Source organism: Artibeus jamaicensis, unplaced genomic scaffold (genome assembly GCF_021234435.1).
Source record: "Artibeus jamaicensis isolate MK-2021 breed Jamaican fruit bat unplaced genomic scaffold, CSHL_Jam_final scaffold_1689, whole genome shotgun sequence".
NCBI lineage: Eukaryota > Metazoa > Chordata > Mammalia > Chiroptera > Phyllostomidae > Artibeus > Artibeus jamaicensis.
Genome location: NW_026522029.1, coordinates 15,171,227 through 15,189,417, shown reverse-complemented (window position 1 = coordinate 15,189,417; position 18,191 = coordinate 15,171,227). Strand labels below are relative to the sequence as shown.

General features: G+C 57.0%; 1 protein-coding gene across 3 annotated transcripts in view; it reads right to left on the bottom strand.

Moving 5' to 3' along the window:
* Window positions 1-18,191, bottom strand: part of CARMIL1 (capping protein regulator and myosin 1 linker 1) — a 144,277-nt gene that overhangs the window by 27,495 nt on the left and 98,591 nt on the right. For all 3 annotated transcript variants that reach the window (XM_037153028.2, XM_037153029.2, XM_053656008.1), the window contains exons 19-27: window positions 17,667-17,766; window positions 17,506-17,560; window positions 14,352-14,524; window positions 13,022-13,090; window positions 12,456-12,549; window positions 9,958-10,056; window positions 7,121-7,249; window positions 6,410-6,541; window positions 2,071-2,246 (exon numbers count right to left, since the gene is read on the bottom strand). In XM_037153028.2, coding sequence (XP_037008923.2) covers window positions 2,071-2,246; window positions 6,410-6,541; window positions 7,121-7,249; window positions 9,958-10,056; window positions 12,456-12,549; window positions 13,022-13,090; window positions 14,352-14,524; window positions 17,506-17,560; window positions 17,667-17,766 — 1,027 coding nt within the window. The remainder of the gene's footprint in view (window positions 1-2,070; window positions 2,247-6,409; window positions 6,542-7,120; window positions 7,250-9,957; window positions 10,057-12,455; window positions 12,550-13,021; window positions 13,091-14,351; window positions 14,525-17,505; window positions 17,561-17,666; window positions 17,767-18,191) is intronic.

The window sequence follows — 18,191 nt, the reverse complement described above, 5'->3', positions numbered from 1 at the left end:
CCGGTGTGCCTTCAGTCCGAACCACAGCAAAAATGCACAGAGGTGCGTGGAAGGGCCCTTGTGCCGGAGACACTTCACCCGCAGCCCGGCATCGCCTCCCGGTCTTGCTTGGGAAGGCGGGTTTTTAGAGCAGGGAAGGGCTTTCCACAATGGTGTTATTTCATTGTAAAACTGAACTTGAAAGGCTGTTTGTGTAACAGGAAAAACCTTCCTAAACCGAAGGCGCCACTCTGCACAGAGGTCCCCCCGCCTGGGAAGGTGTCTCACGCACCGTGGAGACACCCGACTCCTTGATGCCTGTGCTGAAAACCCTCCTGGGCTGCAGGTGGAGGACCTCGCTTTAATTTCTGCCCCCGAATAGCTGCCCCCTCGGTAGCTATTCGGTGTATCTGATACTTTGATATTCCACGGGGGTCGCCTCGCCGGGTCTCCCACTAGAAACACACATGACGGGGCCCCCGACTCAGACAGAGAGGGGCCGAGAGTCTGGTTTCACCAGTGCCGCCTTGGACGCCGCACGGGCACATTTGCAGATTTGACTTCCTCAAGAAACCGCAGAGTCTGCCAGTTCCCCTTCCCTTCCACTTCCCTCGTCTCTGATGTGAGGGGCGGCACCAGAAAGGAGTCCTCAGTGAGCCTCTGCCAGGTCCCGGCCGGCTCTGTCGCTCTGCTCCGGATGCCGCCGGACGTCCCGTCTGCACGACTTCCAAGGAAACAACCGAACTGGCATGTGCGCCTGTGCACACGCATGAGCACGTGCATGAGCATGTTTGTGTGTGCACATGTGTGTGTCACGTGTGCACCCTGCCGGCACTCAGGGTCACGTGTGACAAGACGCCTGGGAGGGAGCTGGTGACTCGAACTGACTCACTGGCGTCAGGACTTGTGCCGGCTGCTCACCTTTCAGGACTGGCCCCTTCCCAGGGACACGACCCCCCGACAGCACCAGGTGCCCCAGTGAAGCCCCCAGGTTGTGAACTGCAGCGGTTCGATCCGCCGTCAGGAGAGAATGGCGCTCGGCGCATTTCCCTTAGTGCTGACGAGGCGTCGGTGCGAGTCTCGAAACTACAGGTGGTGGAAATGCACTCACAGCAGGAAGGGCCGCAGCCCATCACTCGCCGGCCTGCGGGGCCTTGTCAACACACGGTGTTTTCTACATCTCTCAAGTCCCTTCGACTGTCTTAGGACTCAGCTCAGAGGGGCTACAATCTTATTTCTAACTATTTCTTTATTTTTTTTCCCATTGTTGTTCGAGTGCAGTTGAGACACGGGCCAGCTGCGTCCCAGACTCGCGGCTGCGCAGAGACTGCAGACCCCCCCCCCCGCACGGTTCCACACTCCGGCTGGCAGGCTGCGGATGTCTGGGCTGTGAGCACGTAATTCAGGGCTTATTTAGGTTTTCACTCTCATTTTTCTTGCAGGCTGTCATTTAGCAACATCCTTATGTGTTTGCACATGTGGAGACTTTTCAGATAAGACCCGGGAATGGCTAAAATGGGAAACTTGGGACATTCCTGAAGTGGGGGCATCTCGTCCTGTGATTCCCCAAGTAAGAATCAGAAAGAGAGTTAGCTGAGCTTCCCTGAAAGGCTGGTGACCACCCCAGAGTCTGGGTGTAAAAGTCCAGACAAGTTGGCAGCCGATCTGAAGCAGAAGCCGACACACAGGGTCCAGGGCACCATTGGTGAGCTGGCAGCGTCGCCGAGCCGCAGACAGAGCCCAGCAGGACCGTGCGGTGATGTCCCAGGGGCTGCTCCGCCCTCACAGGCGGTGCGTTCATGAGCCCCAGTGGTTTGAAGGGTGAGAACAGACAGAGCTCAGGCCTCTGTGGGCACTTTATGACAACGGAAGACAAGCTTCAGCAGCAGGAAAAAGCGGGACCCCAAACGCGTGTCCCACTCTGACAAACAGGACGTGTGAGAAGAGCACAGAGTTGCACGCTCTTCGGGCACGGCCCAAGACGAGCCGTCTTGCCTGGAAATGCCGGTGAAGGCAGCACCGTGCAGTTTCTGCCACGGGACACGCCGCCCGCACCGTGCGGGGCCACAGGCCGTGCGCACCCGCACCCACCTGATCTTGTTGAGGATGTCCACCCCGGACTGCTCCAGAAGGACGTTCTTCACGAAGGTGCGGGGGATGGAGATCTTCTCGGCGCTGGCCTGCAGCAGGTCCTGCCGGAGGCGGGCCTTCTTCAGCACGTGGGGGCACAGGCTCTCGGCAGCGTCCACCATGGACTCCAGCAGCACCTGCAATGCAGCAGAGTGAGGGGCGAGGGGGACCGCGGGGGCACCGCCACCCACATGGGCGCGGTCACGGAGGACACACCCTTGGAGCCCAGGAACGCGGCCAAGGCCTCAGAGCTGCACAGGGGACCAGTGACAGTGGATGGTCGGGCTTTTGGGGCCTCAACCCCTTTTAGTCACGTGGCATCTGCCCCACGAGGGGGGCCCCACACGCTCGGCACTGAGGCATCGAGAGGAGACTCAGGAAGACACCGAGCAGCCCTGGCACCCGGCTCCCCCCACACGGTTCTCTCCGTCCATGAGCACACGTTCCCTGAACAGCAGGCCAGATCCGAACGCTCGTGTGGTTCTGCAAACCACAGGAACCGCAAATCGGGGGACCCATCCGATCTGTCGAGCCGTCGGTGACAGAAAAGTACAGACGATGGCCAGTTTTCCTCTCTTCAAGAAAAACTTCAGAGTCAGGCACAGTTACCCCTGTCCTAATGACAGCAAGGACGTGAGTGACAAAACACAGACGGAGCACTTCACGAACCAAACATCAACAGCAGCAACCAGCACACACACACACACACACACACACACACACACACACACACACCCCCCGAGAGTCCGACAGACGTCTCGGCACGGCCTGTCCTCCGGCCTCCGTGAGGACGGTGAGATGACCGTTCACAGCTGAAGCGGGTAAGCTGAGGGGGTTGGTGACTGGGGAAGGGGCAGCCACCTGTGTGTCTGACCTAAAACTGAACCCTCGCCCGGTGACTTTGGGCCCCGTCCCTCATCTCTCTTTTCCTTTCCTCGTCTGTAAAGTGGCAAGTCAGGAAGCTCCTGCCTCGGGGGACTGCTGAGGACGAGGTGACCGTCACGTGTAAGGTGCTCGGCGCAATGTCCAGCAGACATAACAGTCGTGTCCACCACAGACATCAGTGCTGATCTGCCTCAGAGGTGCTGCTCCTCGGGCCGGGACCCCAGGCTGAACGCCGGGCATGTTCCGTCACAGCCACAGCGCAGACGAGACTGACGCAGCAGCAGCAGCATCATGGACAGATGGGCGTGGTAGTCTGTCCGCTCACATGTTCACAGGCACAGCACAGGGTCCCCACCGCCACGGTGTATGAGGAGGGCGAGGGAAGCAGGAGGACAGGTGGGAGGCAGCCACGGGGAAGTCCCCCAAAGCCCCCATTACCGAGCCTGGCCTCGCAGAACGTCAGGGTCATGGCCACCTGCCCCTGGAGCTGCTGGGACAACCCGAAACGACCCACCACACTCCTTAGCGCCTGCCCCCCAGCATGCGGTTCGACCCCTGGCTTGGAGCCCCTGCTTCAGTGTTCACGCTGGAAACCCTACAGGCAGACGTCACATCCTGGGCGGCACTGCCCCTCAGGACGGAGATGACGGGACCGTCGGCGCCACCCCCTGGCCACACCAGGCCATCGAGCGCTTCACACGTGACCAGGGCGACCGAGACACTGAACCTCAGGTTTCATCTAATCGAGTTACATTTCAGGGAGCACAGGTCTGGTCAACATCAGACCAAATGACGCAGGTCTGACATTGACCTTCTCCAGAGTAAAACTGGGGGGACCACCTGCTTCCGCTCACTCCTCACTGATGTCAGTGGCCACGTCTGGCGTTTGGCTTGTATTTTTTTTAGCTTTATAGCACAAATTAGGCGTTATTGTCATTGTTCCACCTAATGATCAAGTGCATTGGACTGATACCATTCACACGGCAACCACACTCCCACATTCAAGCAAATTCCACGTCCAAACCGAAGCTCTAACACTGTTCTTCCTTTTGCTCGGGACACAGGACGGGCAGGAAGGTCAGGACACTGGGAGAACCCTTCCGGCCAAGCTGGGTTACCACGTGCCAAGTCCAGCCTCCAGCCTGCAGCCTGCAGCGAATCCGAAACTGACCGGGGAACTGTTTTACCGTTTAGGCCCCGAGTGAAAGCAGGAATCTCCGAGGCCAACGTAAGCGCTCTTAAATTTTAAGTCCAGAAGGGAAAAAAATGAATGTGTCTTTTATGTCAAAACGTTCAAATCTCCCTTCTTCATTTATTGCCCCAGGAACAGATGTGTTAGTACCGAGAAGAGGAAAAACCAGGAGAGGGCTGTTGTTTTTAAATCCCTAAACCAGGCCGCTCCGGAGAAGACACCACCTCCTCTCAGAGAAAGAATTTTTCCAAACCAACTGCTTTCTCCTCAGGAAGTTTGCTAAGAAGGCTGGCTCCTCTGGCCATTTCTTTTTCTTTCCTGAAATAATATTTTTTTTAAAAGATGGTTCAAAGAGCTATTTAAAATTATTCTTAGGCAACACTCAAAGTGCCCACTGCTGGTCATCACACAGGACGACCCAACAGGAAAGCTGGGAAGACCCCGATCGTCTTGAGATCAAGCCCACCCCGCGCAAAGCAGCTCCGGCCACCGAGCGAGGCCACTTGCTTGGAGCCAGCTGGCAGTGGCAAACCCAGGACATGAATCCGGGCCTTTGGGCCCATTTTTCTAAGTGATAAAAATTTATGTTTATAAAGTTAATCTGCCCTGGCTGGTGCGGCTCAGGGCAACAGCCTGCAACCAAAGGGTCACTGGTTCGATTCCCAGTCAGTGCACATGCCTGGGTTGCAGGCTGGGTCCCCAGTAGGGGGCGTGCAAGAGGCAACCGCATACCAATGTTTCTTTCCCTCTCTCTTTCCCTTCTTCTCTCTCTAAATATAAATAAATAAAGCCTTTAAAAAAAAGAATAAAGAAATCCAAACTACAAATGGAGGTTTTTCTTAACCCACGAGACAAAGAGTAAAAGGTTAATATACTGAAAGTCGGTGTGGGGGTGGCAAAGCAGGCAATTCCAGTTGAAAGTCCAGATAAAAGTGAACACAGGTGCTGTTTGGGCTGGGCTGGGGCGGGGCACACTGGGGCTGGGGGCGGGGCACATTGCGGCTGGGGCGGGGCACACTGGGGCTGGGGGCGGGGCACACTGGGGCTGTGCCGAACAGCACGGCCGAGTCACGTGTGGACACAGGACGCTGGGAAGCACCAGGAGCTCGGGATGGCACTGCCTCTGGGACTTCAAGGGACTTTTACTTCTTTAAATACACTCGGTAATATCGTTACCATGTTTGACAGAGAACTTCCGTTTTTCACAGTCAGAAGTAAACGAGGGACAGGGACGACCCTGGGTAAGGAGCATCCCCCGACACACCCCGCCCTCCCCGAGGAGGCGAGACCCGTGCTGTTGGCCGACAGGCGACCTGGTGGAACCGACCGGCCAGGCCGCCCTTCCCCCACGGCTGTGTCTGCTCGGCTCGGGCTCAAAACAGCCGTGGTCACGTCAGATGAAAACGGCGCACGGTCTCTCTGTGACATATGCACAGGGAGACGGGGGCTCTGACCCCTAATGGCCCACAACGCCTTCTCCCCCATTGGTGTAGTTTGCAGAGCGCTCAGCCTGCTGCAAAGTCATCACCGAGCCGCACGGCCAGGTTCTCAGAGGGAATCAGGCGATTCCAGAATTGACACAGGGCTCTCTAAGGCGTCCTGGAACAGGGAGATTGGGAACGGTGAAGACGTCCCGAGAGAGGAATCCCTCGACGAGCAGTGTTACCCGAAGTCCCCTTAAGGGAAAGCCGTGCTCAGGCCGCCCCCCACCCACCCTTGAATTCAGAGACTGGTCTCAGGCAGGAGCCAACAGACACGTCTCGGCCACTCCGGGCGCCTGTGGCTTCACCCTTGTGCCCCCAGGCTCCCAGCCGCCACTCGTGAGGACTGTCATTGCACCCGTCCCCTGCCCACTCCCTCCATCACAACGGCAAAAGACGGTTTCCCAGAGCAGCCTCTCCTCGTGCCTCTTGCTAGAAACCGATCGTTCTCCCACCAGGGGCGACCCTCCTGCCTGTGTTCACTTAGAGGTTCACCATGGAGACCAAAATGGCGCCTGACAGGTTTTCCTGACCTTGTTTTAGAAGAAGTTACTCCAAAACTTATCAATGAAGCCGGAAAAGACAGTGTTCCATTTGGACCACCCGTGCAGGTGTGTACAGGTGAGCACACATGCACACACACACACAAACCCATGAAGTGCAGGCGGCCACAGCACGGAACGCTACCCCACGCAGCAAAGTCGTGACGGCATCGTTTCCCCAGATCGCAGAGACCACGAACCTTCAGCTGCTCGTCGACCACCCTCGTCACCTCTCCGGCCATGGACTCCAGCGTCTCCTGAATGGGGCTGGACAGCAGGCCACCGGCTCCGGCCCAGGACGTGCTGCCAACGTGGTACAGGTTTGGCAGCAACTGTGAGAAAACAGAAGAACCCCCGTCGTACGTGACAGTCGGCCGTGACCTGTCCTGATCGAAGGCTCTCTGAACAGACCAGGACACGGAGGCCCAGCGTGGGAACCACCAGGGCAGGACCTTCAGTGCAGCTCGTGTCCACCTGACTGAGCCCCAGGGTCCCTCCTACTCAGAAGAGTCGCCAACGAGTGTGTGACTCCAACAGAACCAGGTCGCACTGCGGGGACGAATTCTGCCGTGCGAGAGGCTTCTTTCAGGTGATGGGGAGAGTGCCCCTCGATCAGCGGTGGTGGAAGAACGTGAGGGAGCTGTTACCATTTTAAACCGCAACTGCCCCCGGGTGACTCGGCCCCCGAAGGTGGCCACTGTACTCACGTCCCTCTCTGTGCTGCGAGGGACATGATTACATGTCCCTTGTAGGGAGCGAGGCCAAGGGGGGTCCACCCCACTCTGCCCTTTGTGAGTAGTAACCTTGGACGTCGGTAGAAAGGAAAAGAAAGTCGGGACTAGTTTCCAAGACTGAAGTGTACACAGCTTTTCGTCACAGGAGACGCCCACGCAGCCCGCGCGGAGACTCACCGTCTTGGAGTTCTTCGCGTCCCGCATCAGCCGATCCGCCGCCCGCACGTCCTCCTGGACGGCGTCCCCCACGCAGTTGCGCAGGGAGTTGAGGTGGTCCTGGACCTTCACACATATCCTGTCAATCATCTGCCCACGTGTGGAGGTGACAGCCAGCGTCCCGGGGAGCCCAGCCGGGGTTCGGGTGGAAGGAAACACAGAATGAATGAGAAGGAAACTTCCTCCCCCTGGAATTTCTGAGAGGGCAGCCCACGGCCCATTATTGATCCATCTGTTCGCAGAAAAAGCCTCGGGCAACATTAACCCCAGGAAAACCGACAGAATTCCGGTCCCCTCTGTGGCTTAGAAAAGGCGGCGAGTAACCCTGGCTGGTCTGGCCCAGTGGACTGAGTGCCGGCCTGCGGACCAGAGGGTCGCCGGTTTAGTTCCCATCAGGGCGCATGCATGCCTGGGTTGCAGGCCAGGTCCCCAGTAGGGGTTGCGTGAGGCAACCACACACTGATGTTTCTCTCCCTCTCTTTCTCCCTCCCTTTCCTTCTGTCTAAATAAATCTTAAGAAACAGCTGCAGCCGATTTCCCTCTGTGAATGAGGAAGAAGTCGGAAGCACACTGTTCGCTGAGACGCCTGCTCAGGGAACCCGTGGCAGATGGTCAGGGTCTGGCTGCCGTGGTCTCCACACTTGCAACGTGCAACGTGGGAACTGGGCAGTGACGAGAAGCCGCCAAGCACTCAGAGCCGAGATCAGTCCCTTGCAGGAAACGAGGCTCTGGTAATGGCAAAATAATGCTACTTTCCCAAGACTCCATCACGTCATGAATATTCGTAATTATTTGTCTCAACGTGCATCGCTTTATTTTTCCACAAATAACACCTGTGGACCACGGCGTATTCAGACGATGCTGGAAAGAGGAAGGGGACAAAAGCCACCGAGCCGCCCGGCTGCCAGAGCCACCCTCCTCTCTCGAACGTCTGTGCCCACAGTCACCCGAGAAATTCCACCTACTGCGAATGCTCCCCATGAGGCTTTTATCTCGGGCGCCCTCCCTTCATCCTCTCTTGATATGAAGCACCCACAAAACGTACAGCCGCGCCTGCACGAGGCAGGAAACGTGCGGGCCACACACGTGGTCTCACAGGATGGCACCAATCCTGCCGGTCAGTCCCTCTCCGCCTGGTGAGAGCCCGCTCGGAGCACCTGCTGCTTTTTCAGTTCTCCTGGCTTCCATCTTGAATTTAAACACTGGTCTTATTTCCGTATTTTTCATTTTAAATGATAGAAAATAAGAGCTAAAAATGTAGCACACGGGTATACCACCACTCAACTTTCTCCCTTTCCAATGCCTGATTTTAATTTCCTGTAACAACAATTTTTGTGGTAACAATAATTCGACTTTCCCTTTTTTGGGAAAAGGAAAAGTTTAATACCAACTTAATACCTAAGTTGGTATTAAAATTTTAAACCCACTAAAATGCAGCTACAGAGTTATGATTATGGGGTCCGCAGAGAAAAAAATTTAATTCCATGTCTTTTAATCTTGCCGATTGTCCCAGAGTAACCATTTTTAAAAGCTACTCCCAGTTTTTATAACTTTTTATGATTTTATTTTTTTGCTATAGCTTCTCATGTGTGCCTCGTTGTATACTTCCTTATTTTCTCTGTTATGCAAAAGAGATTCCTCAAAAGACTTCATATGGGAAGTGGGGATGGAATTTCTGGGTTCACATCCAAAGATAGTTTCACTCTGCCTTCAGGTTCCCTGCTAAGAGAGCTGGGTATAGAATTCTTGGTCCAGAACAGGTCACCCTCTGAACGACACTAATTTCCTCGTTTGCTTCTAGCAGCTGGGACCTGGGCCAAGGACCGGTCCCAGCTCCCCAATAAGGTTCCTGTTTATTCTCTCTGGAACGCTTTCAGATTTTTTTCCTTATTCTCGGGTCTGGCCGAGAAGAGTCTGGCGGAGGGTCGTTTGCCCGTTCATTCTGATCGACTTTAGTAGGTGGCGTCAACCCAGGACTCCTGTTTTCTATTATTTTCACGCTTTTCCAACTTTTTCTATTATTTCTCTTTTTAAATTTTTCCGTCCCCATGAGAGGGCTGTCGGTCACTGGGAACGTCTCAGCTCCCATCTGCCTTTTTAGTGCATGTTAAAGGTTTCCTCCCCTTCCCCCCACCCCCTACAAAAATAAAACCTTCCCGTGAGCCGGTCGGGGCGCCTAAGGCTCTGCCACGGTTCCGGCGCTGACCCCCACCCCCAGCTCTGCAAGGACCCCCACCCGCAGGGCCGTCCGAGTCCCTGTCGAGAATCAGCTGGGCTCAGCGCTGCGGTCTGCTCCGCTCTTCCTTTGACACATGCTGCGAGTTTTCCTCAAATACCTTATAACCCTTGAGTTTGACTGGTATTTTTAGGGGACAATATTCCACACTTTTTAAATTGTTATGAGGCTCTTCTCCTCCCTCACATTGAGTACAGAAAAGAGAAAAGCACCTGAGTTCCTCTTCAGCGCTGAAGTCTTAATTAGCATCAACTAACTCCTCGCTACTCAGAAGAATTTGGGACCTTGCTTTGTGCTCCGAAGCCCAAGGGCCTGGAAACAGACCATCTGCGCGGCGGCCGTGTGGTGATCCTCAGGGTCTACCTTCTGCCGTCCTGAACTCCTGCTTCTCGTGCCTCGATCCACAACACCCCACCCTGACCCTCTGCTGAAAGGCACGAGGCCCACCCCCAACCAAAGGCGTGGACTGGGCCTGCGTCTTCTGCCCTGTGGTTGCCCGGCTGAGACAGGTGCAGGAGGGGCCGAGACGGGTGCAGAAGGGTGGGGGGCGGCGGCCGCTCACCTGCTGCGTGGTGCTGCTGACGATGCCCTGCTGGAGGCGGTAGGCCTGCTCCTGCAGGTACTTCCTGGTCTCGTGGTTCCGCAGCAGGTAATTCTCTATCTGCAGAGAAGCACACGGCGCTCAAGACCACGCTGGGCTCGCCTGCGGACCCCAACACCCCAGCACCACTTCACGCACCCCAGCCCCCGTGCCCTGACCCCCAAAGTCTAATGAGGCAGGAGCCTGGCCATCGCTGGGAGGCACCGCTGGCGTCTTTAGAGAGAAACATGACGTGCAGGCAGCCGGAGTCATTTTTGGGTGACTCGGGAGCTGACGAAGCTCAGTGAGTATTTAATCACCTGCAGGGCTCAAGCCCCCTGGGTGACCGCCCACCACCCTCTGCACAACCCCGGTGCTTCCTGCCGCGTCAACATTCAACCACCAAACAGTTCCCCAGTTACACGGACACCCCCAGGGGCACGGACGCGACTCCCTGGGGCTCTGAGGTGGGGACAGAGGCCAGCCACGCTCAGAAAAAAGTGAGGAGACAGGTGTGACACCTGGAACCAATGCCGGCTGGCCCAACTCCTAGACATGCTGGTTTCATGAATGTACCAGGTTCTCACACTCTGTCACCAACAGGGCTGATTTAGCAGAACTACCGAAAATAGAAACATCCCACGGAAAATGAGGAACCTTGGAGTCGCTCAACAATGTGCATTTCACACTACAACAATCCCCTATAGAAAGTTCAAATGAGGCTGAGGCGAGGCACGTAAGAACCAGCCCTGGCCGGTGTGACTCAGTGGATAGAGCACCGGACTGTGAAGCAAAGGGTCGCCCGGTTTGATGTCCAGTCAGGGCACATGCCTGGGTTGCAGGCCAGGCTCCCAGTAGGGGGCGCATGAGAGGCAGCCACACATCTATACTTTCTCTCCCTCTTTTTCTCCCTCCCTTCTCCTCTTTCTAAACATAAAGTCTTTAAAAAAAAAAAAAAAAAGAACCACATGCAATGGCTACAACTGAACGAGGACGGGCACCCAGGCAGGCGCCCTCCAAAGACCGGCGTGGGGTGGACCCCTGGGTCGTCTTTTCCGCCGTTACTTCCGTGTTTTCTGCAAACACCACTAACCACCTGGCTTCTCATTTGTCACTGTGGCTCCCTGGTTAGGGACTTCCAGCACGATCACATCTCCGTTTCCATCCTCCCTGTGTTAGAGTTGACGACGACTAAATGCCAGTTAGGAGCAATTAAAACGCAGGCTGTAATTAGTGCCACGCCTGGGACCCACAAAGCGGAACAAACTGTCACTCCGCACTGGCCCTGAGTGAAGACATTATAGAGACACAACACACGGAAGTGACACGTGACCACGTGATGTCACGTTCCCTCTCGCTGATGCCCAGAAGCGCCTCCCTCTCCGAGGCGGCGTTAACGCCAACGTGCCCTGTTTTTGCTCCCCAGGTTCCCTCGCCGGCGGTGTGGTGGGTGCACACCAGCCTGCCTGGACCTTTGTCGTCCGCCCCCGTGCCCTTAGCCTTGGGACACCCTGGCCGCGGCCAGCTCTGGGAGGAGACTGTTCCCTCGGGAGGTTCACTCGCCTCCAGTCGGCCCCCCGGCTCACCGACTGTGCTGCCCTGACCGAGCCTGGAGGGAGGTTAGAGAACCTAACACGCTAAGCTCTGTTCTGAAGGCTGAGTGATGTCTGAGTGTCCGGAGGACCCGCCCGCCACACACACACATTCCCACTGGACATGTTCACGTCTTTGGAACGACGGGCTGAACTCCCTTCCCAGTTCACCATTCAGACCCAGCACAGAGACCCCGCGTCCTGGGGGCTGAGGACAGAGGGCCGGAGGGGGCTGGAGCGGGGGGCATGGCTCACCGTGAGCGAGGCCTCGGCTACAGAAAACGGAGGCACTAAGTGTACTTCGCAGCCATTACCTTTCCCCTCCCCTATCAGAGCCGTGCAGGACGGCCCTGCAGTCTGAGCTGTGCGAACCCGGGGGCTCCTGGAGGTGAAGCTCGTGGGGGTCTCGGCCACCCTGAGACGGGCCCTCCGGCGGCCCACCTGCTCCAAGACGGCCTAGCCCCTGCTCAGCTGTGGGACCGCCGGCACAGTGGTAGACAGACAGACATCTGTAGATGGAGGTGGGGACAGAGAGGGGGAGATCTCGGGCCGGCGTGGACTTCCTGACGAGGCAGGAGGGACATGAAGGACACAGAGGTTGTGCCAGGGGACCCTCGGGTCCACACCTGTCCGCAGGACGGCGGGACGTCCGCCCGGTGTGAGTGGATGCCGAGAGGCCGTGACTCCGTCCAATTGAACTGGCCGCAGGCTGCGGCCTTATCCACCCCCTCCCCCATCCCGCGGGGCTCCTGCCGTGGCCCCGTGAGCACACGCTGATGTGAAGGCCGAGTGGGGATAGGACGCACGGCCCTGCTCGCACGGCGAGACGCAGGGACGCGCCGCAGCGCCAGAGAGCGCCCGCCGAAGCCGGCCCGCCCCCCGCCGCACCTTCTGCAAGGCCTCCTCCGTCTTCTCGGGGTTCGTCTTCAGGGCTTGGGCCGCGTCGTACATGGGGATGGGCATGAACCGCAGGGTGTAGTTCCTGGGGGGGGAGAAAGCCATGCTTGTTTACCAACATCTTCCCAGCAGCTTAAGCCAGCGCTTCGTTAAAATCCTAACAGGCGGCTGCCAGAACGACGCAGACAATTCTGAACAGCCAGCCGTCCTGGGCCCCAGACTGCAGGCGGGCGTGGGGTCCCCACAGGACACCTGACAAAATGGCACAGCTGTCGGGAATGTGGCTTTTCCACTGGATGCACAGCTGTCAAAACAGGCAACAAAGTAACACCAGTGGGGACAGGCCGAAACCACGGGGCGGGCAGGGGAAGCCGGGGCGGGGGAAGCCGGGCCCTCACTCTACGGGATCTCACACCAGCCCCACGCGGTGGGCGGAGACCGACTTGGCCACCCAGCCCCCCAAGTCCCAGCCAACAGCTGCGCCACCACCCCACGGGGCTCCCAGCCGGGGGCGGAACCTCGTGCTCTTCCAGAAAGGAGTCCCCGGGAACACTTACTTCTCCATAGCAACAGCTATGTCTTGAAAGCCTTGTGCGGTGATGTTGTTCTTGTCCCATATCACAGTCCTGCGTGGAAAGCCCATCACACCAACGGTCAGACACAGGGTGGGCGGGAGGAGTCTTCCGCTCAAGTCCCACGTCTCGCGGGCCACACCACCCCCGTGTCTCTGTGTGACGGAGTGACACTGGCAAGGACGAGCACTTCTCCAGGATGATGTTTTCTGCGCAAATCGCGTGGGGCAGCACACAGGTGAAGCTACCGAGCAGGCTCGGCCGGGCAGAGTCTAAACCCGGGTTCCGTGCCATTCTCCCCACGGAAGCCCAGGGTTTGTGTCTCAGGCTGAAACCAGCAGCGGAGACACTGAACGGCCCACGTCCAGCACACAGAGCTCCGGGCGCTGAGGCGCTGCCGAACCTGGAGGGGTCTCGCCCCGTCTCCTTGGTCCCCTCCCTGCCCTGCTCTGGCACAGACGGCATCGCGGAACTGCACTCGCCCCGGGGGAGACCTCGGTTTCTCTAACAGGACGCTGTTACCTCTGAGGTGCAAAGTCTGACGCAGAAGGAGAGTGTTGCGGCCCCTTCAGACCATGAACAGGGAGGGGGCTGAGGACGTCGGCTCACCGGACACCCGACAGGGCTCCTGCTCGTCTGTGGGGTCCCGGGCCCGCCAGCCGCAGGGGCTTCTGTACCCAAGGTCACAACCCCCTACCTGCAGACTGACCTCAGGGGCCCTGGGCAGACCTGGCCTTGGGCTCCAGTGCAGACAGCGGCTCCGACTCATGCTGGGGAACCTGGGGGAAGAGCCCTTGCAGGGGGCTGTGCCACCTGCTCACTCCCCAGGCGCCGGGTCAGTGGCACCCTGGTCTCCCTGAAGGACGGACGCTGCACAGCCCCCATGTGGCGGGTCCTTAAGAACGGCCATGCTGTGCGTGGACACCGCTGGACAGAGTGGTCAGTGCCCGGCGTGAACTCGCCCGGAACCAGTGGGCCCCGTGCGACCCTGGTGTCGCGTCTCCACGGGGACAGGACCGGGGAGGGGCGGACAGGACACTGGGCTCGACAGCCCAAGTCGCACCTGCCGCCGCCCTCCCGGCTCTGCTCACAGGGCCCTGCCACCAGGCGCCGAGACGCCGCTGCCTGTTCTCGCCCCTGGGTCGGCGTGAGCAGGAGGCCATGGCCCCTCTCGGGCAGGGCTGCCCTCCTGACACCGCCCAGTGCTCTGGCCGGACTGAACCGGCAGCTCCGGGAGCCCGGCCCACACCCCGCTGCGGGCACAACCTGCTCTCACTGCTGGGCCCTTCCGCCGCCGCCCCGCCCGCCCGCGCACCTGAGCTTGGTGTTGATCTGCAGCGCCTTGGCCAGCATCCTGGCGCCCAGGTCGCCCATGGCGTTCCCGCTGATGTCCACCGCGGTCAGGGACGTGTTGCTGCCCAGCGCGTTGATGAGGATGGTGACCTCGGTCTTGAGCTTGGAGTCGGCCAGGGACAGGGACTGCAGAGGCTGCGGGGGGACAGTACACACACGGGCTCACCACGGAGACGCCGGGGGACCCTGCACCGAGGGCCTCCCCGTCTGTGGGCTTCCTGCCGAAGGCGGCTGGTGAGCGAGGCCTGCGTTTCTGGCACACGGCGGGTCTGGGGCCCACACAGAGGGTTGTGCGTCAGGGCCAGTGCCGGCCGCTCTCCCTGCAGGCCACCGTGCGGGGACACCAGGAGTGACCACGGCCAGCTCCCCGATTCGATAACAGAAACAAAAATAACACACCCAAATGTCCCAGCTTCGGCGTGGCCACGCTGTCCCCTTTTGCCCATTTTGCTTCCGGGCAGACGAAATGGCGTCTGCGGATGCGCAGGGAGGGAAGGCGCCCTGAACACCGGCCCAGACTGGGCGCCGCTGACCGCCACTGACCCTCCCTCGTCGGAGCGCTGGGTCGACTTCTGACCTGCACTTACTCACCCACCACCCCCTCCGGACCCCCCACCAGGACCCCCACCTGGGCATGGCTATTATATTGGCTGCCGTCCCACGTCCAGCTGAGCAACAAGAAGATGGAGTGACTCATGTCACATGGAGAGAAAGTAGCTGAGTTGCACCAGACGGTTCCTGACCCTGTGCTCTTGACCCCACGCAGCCCCCCATCCCCACCGGCAAGCGGATCCTGGATCTCCAATCATCACTCTTTGCTTTATAAACACCAATGAAAGACCCACCAACAATTAAAAAAGAAAAAATCCACCGGAGGTGACCTGACCCCAAGCGTCTGGTGACTCAGGCAGGGCTGCCCACGGTCCCTGTAAGCCAGAGACTGACCGCGCCCTGCCAGGAGGCAGCTCTGTTTGGCCTGCACCGTACCCGACCACAACCGAACCAGCACCCAGGCCGGCCTGAGACCCTGCTGTGTCCGAGGTCACCCCGCGCCCCTTATGGATGGCACCTCACTGTCATCCCTCTCAGAAACCTGGCTGCTGCTTCTCAGAGTCAGGTGTGCTAATCTGAGGCTCGGTCCCCAGGTGCAGGACAAACGTGTCCTGCACTGTAGCGTGACTTTGTAGGTGCCGCTCACGAGGAGAGTCCCTGCTGTCTGGGCCCTTTCACATCCCCTCCTGGGACTGGGCACAGAGGCCTGGCCCCCCGCTGTCCCCGGCGCCCGTGGGGTCTGGGTTTCCCACGGATGCCACGCGAATGCCAGGCCATCACAGAACAAGCTCTGCAAACTCGGGGCCCCAGGGGGAGGAGCAAAGAGAACATCTTTGCCTGAACCTACAAACGACCAACAAACCCCGAGCCCAGTCCCACCCGTGATCGGTGGGTTTTTCATAGTCACGAGACCCAGTTCCTGACCATTTTAAATTGTTCTGCACACTACTGATTCAGAACTAGGGGAAAAAAAGGAAATCGTTTTTCCAAAAAGCCACCTAATTTCAGTGACAGGAGCATCCGAAGTCCCCCCTGTACATTATCAAAGGCACAGGACTCAGACGCACAGAATTCCCATTTCCAGAGCCAACTGTACCATCTGTGCACAGGTTTTCAGGTGTGCTGTAAATGGTAAGATGATCTTTAAGTGAAAGATTAAAAATCATAGAATCACAGTTTGAAGACCCCCGCAGCATAATCAAAACAAGAAACTCCCAAGTATGTTTTACATAAAATATAAATTTTCCTAAAACATGTGCCAGGAAACACACATTTCGAGATGAACATAACTTCGCTATCAGTGTTCCCCAGTCTTTGAAAACTGGACCGGTCCCGGGCCATGAGAACCTCAAATACAGCGGGTGGTGTAAGTGCAAATTAAATATGCAAAAGAAACAGCTCACATTCTGAAAAGTGTAAATTTCATACTAATTATGCCCCCGATTTTAATAACCCAGAAGAAGAATAACAACATATGAGAATAATTAGCAAATGAGGACACAGAGAAGGGCCTGCTGCACTAAGCAGTGGTGAGTTTCGCTTGTAGCCCCCACGCTGGACTCACACCCACAGAGGGGAGGGGTGGCTTCTCCCGCCCTCCAGACCATAGGGCCCCCCACCCAGAGGATCGAGCAAGACAAGCAGGGGATGTCCAGTCCTGCCTTCCCGACCCCCCACTTCCTCGGAAAAGGTAGCTCACAGCTTTATAGAATTTGCTATATCCTGTATGATTCACAAGGACAAGTAGGCTTTTTTAAGTGTGCGACGTCTCTCTCGTGATTCACAGAGGAAGTCACTCCCATGCCCCACAAAACCTGAGTAACCAGGAGGAGCGCACACTGACTTGGAACTCAGGGCCCCTGGAGGCTGAGCCTGGCAGCCCCGTGGGGCAGGAAGCGGACCAGGTCCCGCTGAGAGCAATGCGTGGGGCCCCAGGCTCGCCGGAGAGCAATGATGAACGGTCAGCGCTTTCTGCTTCGTCCACAGTGTATCTTTCTCTTTTTAGTAGTGCATTTTAAAGGGCTGCCAAACAGGATACTGTTTGAAATTAAATTTCTTCACCCCAAACCAAGTCTTGGCCCCAAACAGCTAATGCGGATGGGGGGGGCCAATATAAGAAGGGTCAGTAGAGCTTTCGAGAAGAGATGGGGGCAGGCCACTTTCCTCCTCTCCTAACTCTGAGAAATTACCCAATGGAATCGGAATCAGCTTCTCCACGTGATACAAGGTTACAAAGTCAACTACAGTAGAGTATTACGTGAAGTTAGAAAGTACAAGGCTTATAAAAGATGGGCTTAGGAGTCCATTTAGATTTCCTTTAATCTATTAGTGACAATCTTTCTTTAATTAGTCATGAGTTGAATCCAATGAAGGGTAAGTAAATTTTCAATGCCTTCTATCGCTGCACTAAACCGTAACTCTTTACTCCGTGACTCAATGACAATAGAAAACGTGTACACAGATAAAATTACCTGAAAACACGTCACCTTTCACCCGGTGGAAACACCGAGAGTTGGTAACAGACACACAGAACTGGAGGCAGAAGTTTTAACAGGAACACTCACCGATTCTTCGTCTTGAATCATCTGTACCAAGTTGTCCAACACGGGGGCCAGGTTTCTAGAGAGAATTTAAAGACGTGCACAGAGGAATGAAACCAAAGTCTTCAGGAGGCTGGTGGGTGTCATCACTGACTGCCCCATAGAAAAAAATTCAAAACGCTTACTTGGATTTCATGTTATTAAAATTTTTGCCTAATGCCAGGTGCTGTATGGACCGGTTTTTACTGAGCCACACGATTAAGGTGGAGAGGTCGGACTCAAGGCCTAGAGAGAAGGAGAGGGAGAGAATCAGAACGCGGGTTTCTCTTCTCTTTGTTCTTTCCTTTTCTTTTTTTCTTTTCAAAGGAACTGCTCGCTCCCTTCCCCTCCCGTCACTGCACAGGGTAAACTCTCCGCAAACTCACCCTCCGCTCCCTCTCTCACAGTCAGAGGCCTGGAGTGGAGAGTGGCGGGAAGCGTGCCCCCTCCCGTCCCTCGGCACGAGCCCCCGACACACCGCTCACTAGCAAGTGTGAGGGTCTGTGCGCACACTTGACAAGCCCCCAGGCCTGTGCTATGACAATGAGCAGAAATGACGCCGGTGGAACACACTTCTCAATAAGCAAACAAGGGCCCAACCTTCTCACCACCAAGAAGGCAAGAGGCTGGACTCGGAGGCTTGTTGATGTACCCAGGACATTTTAACCGAC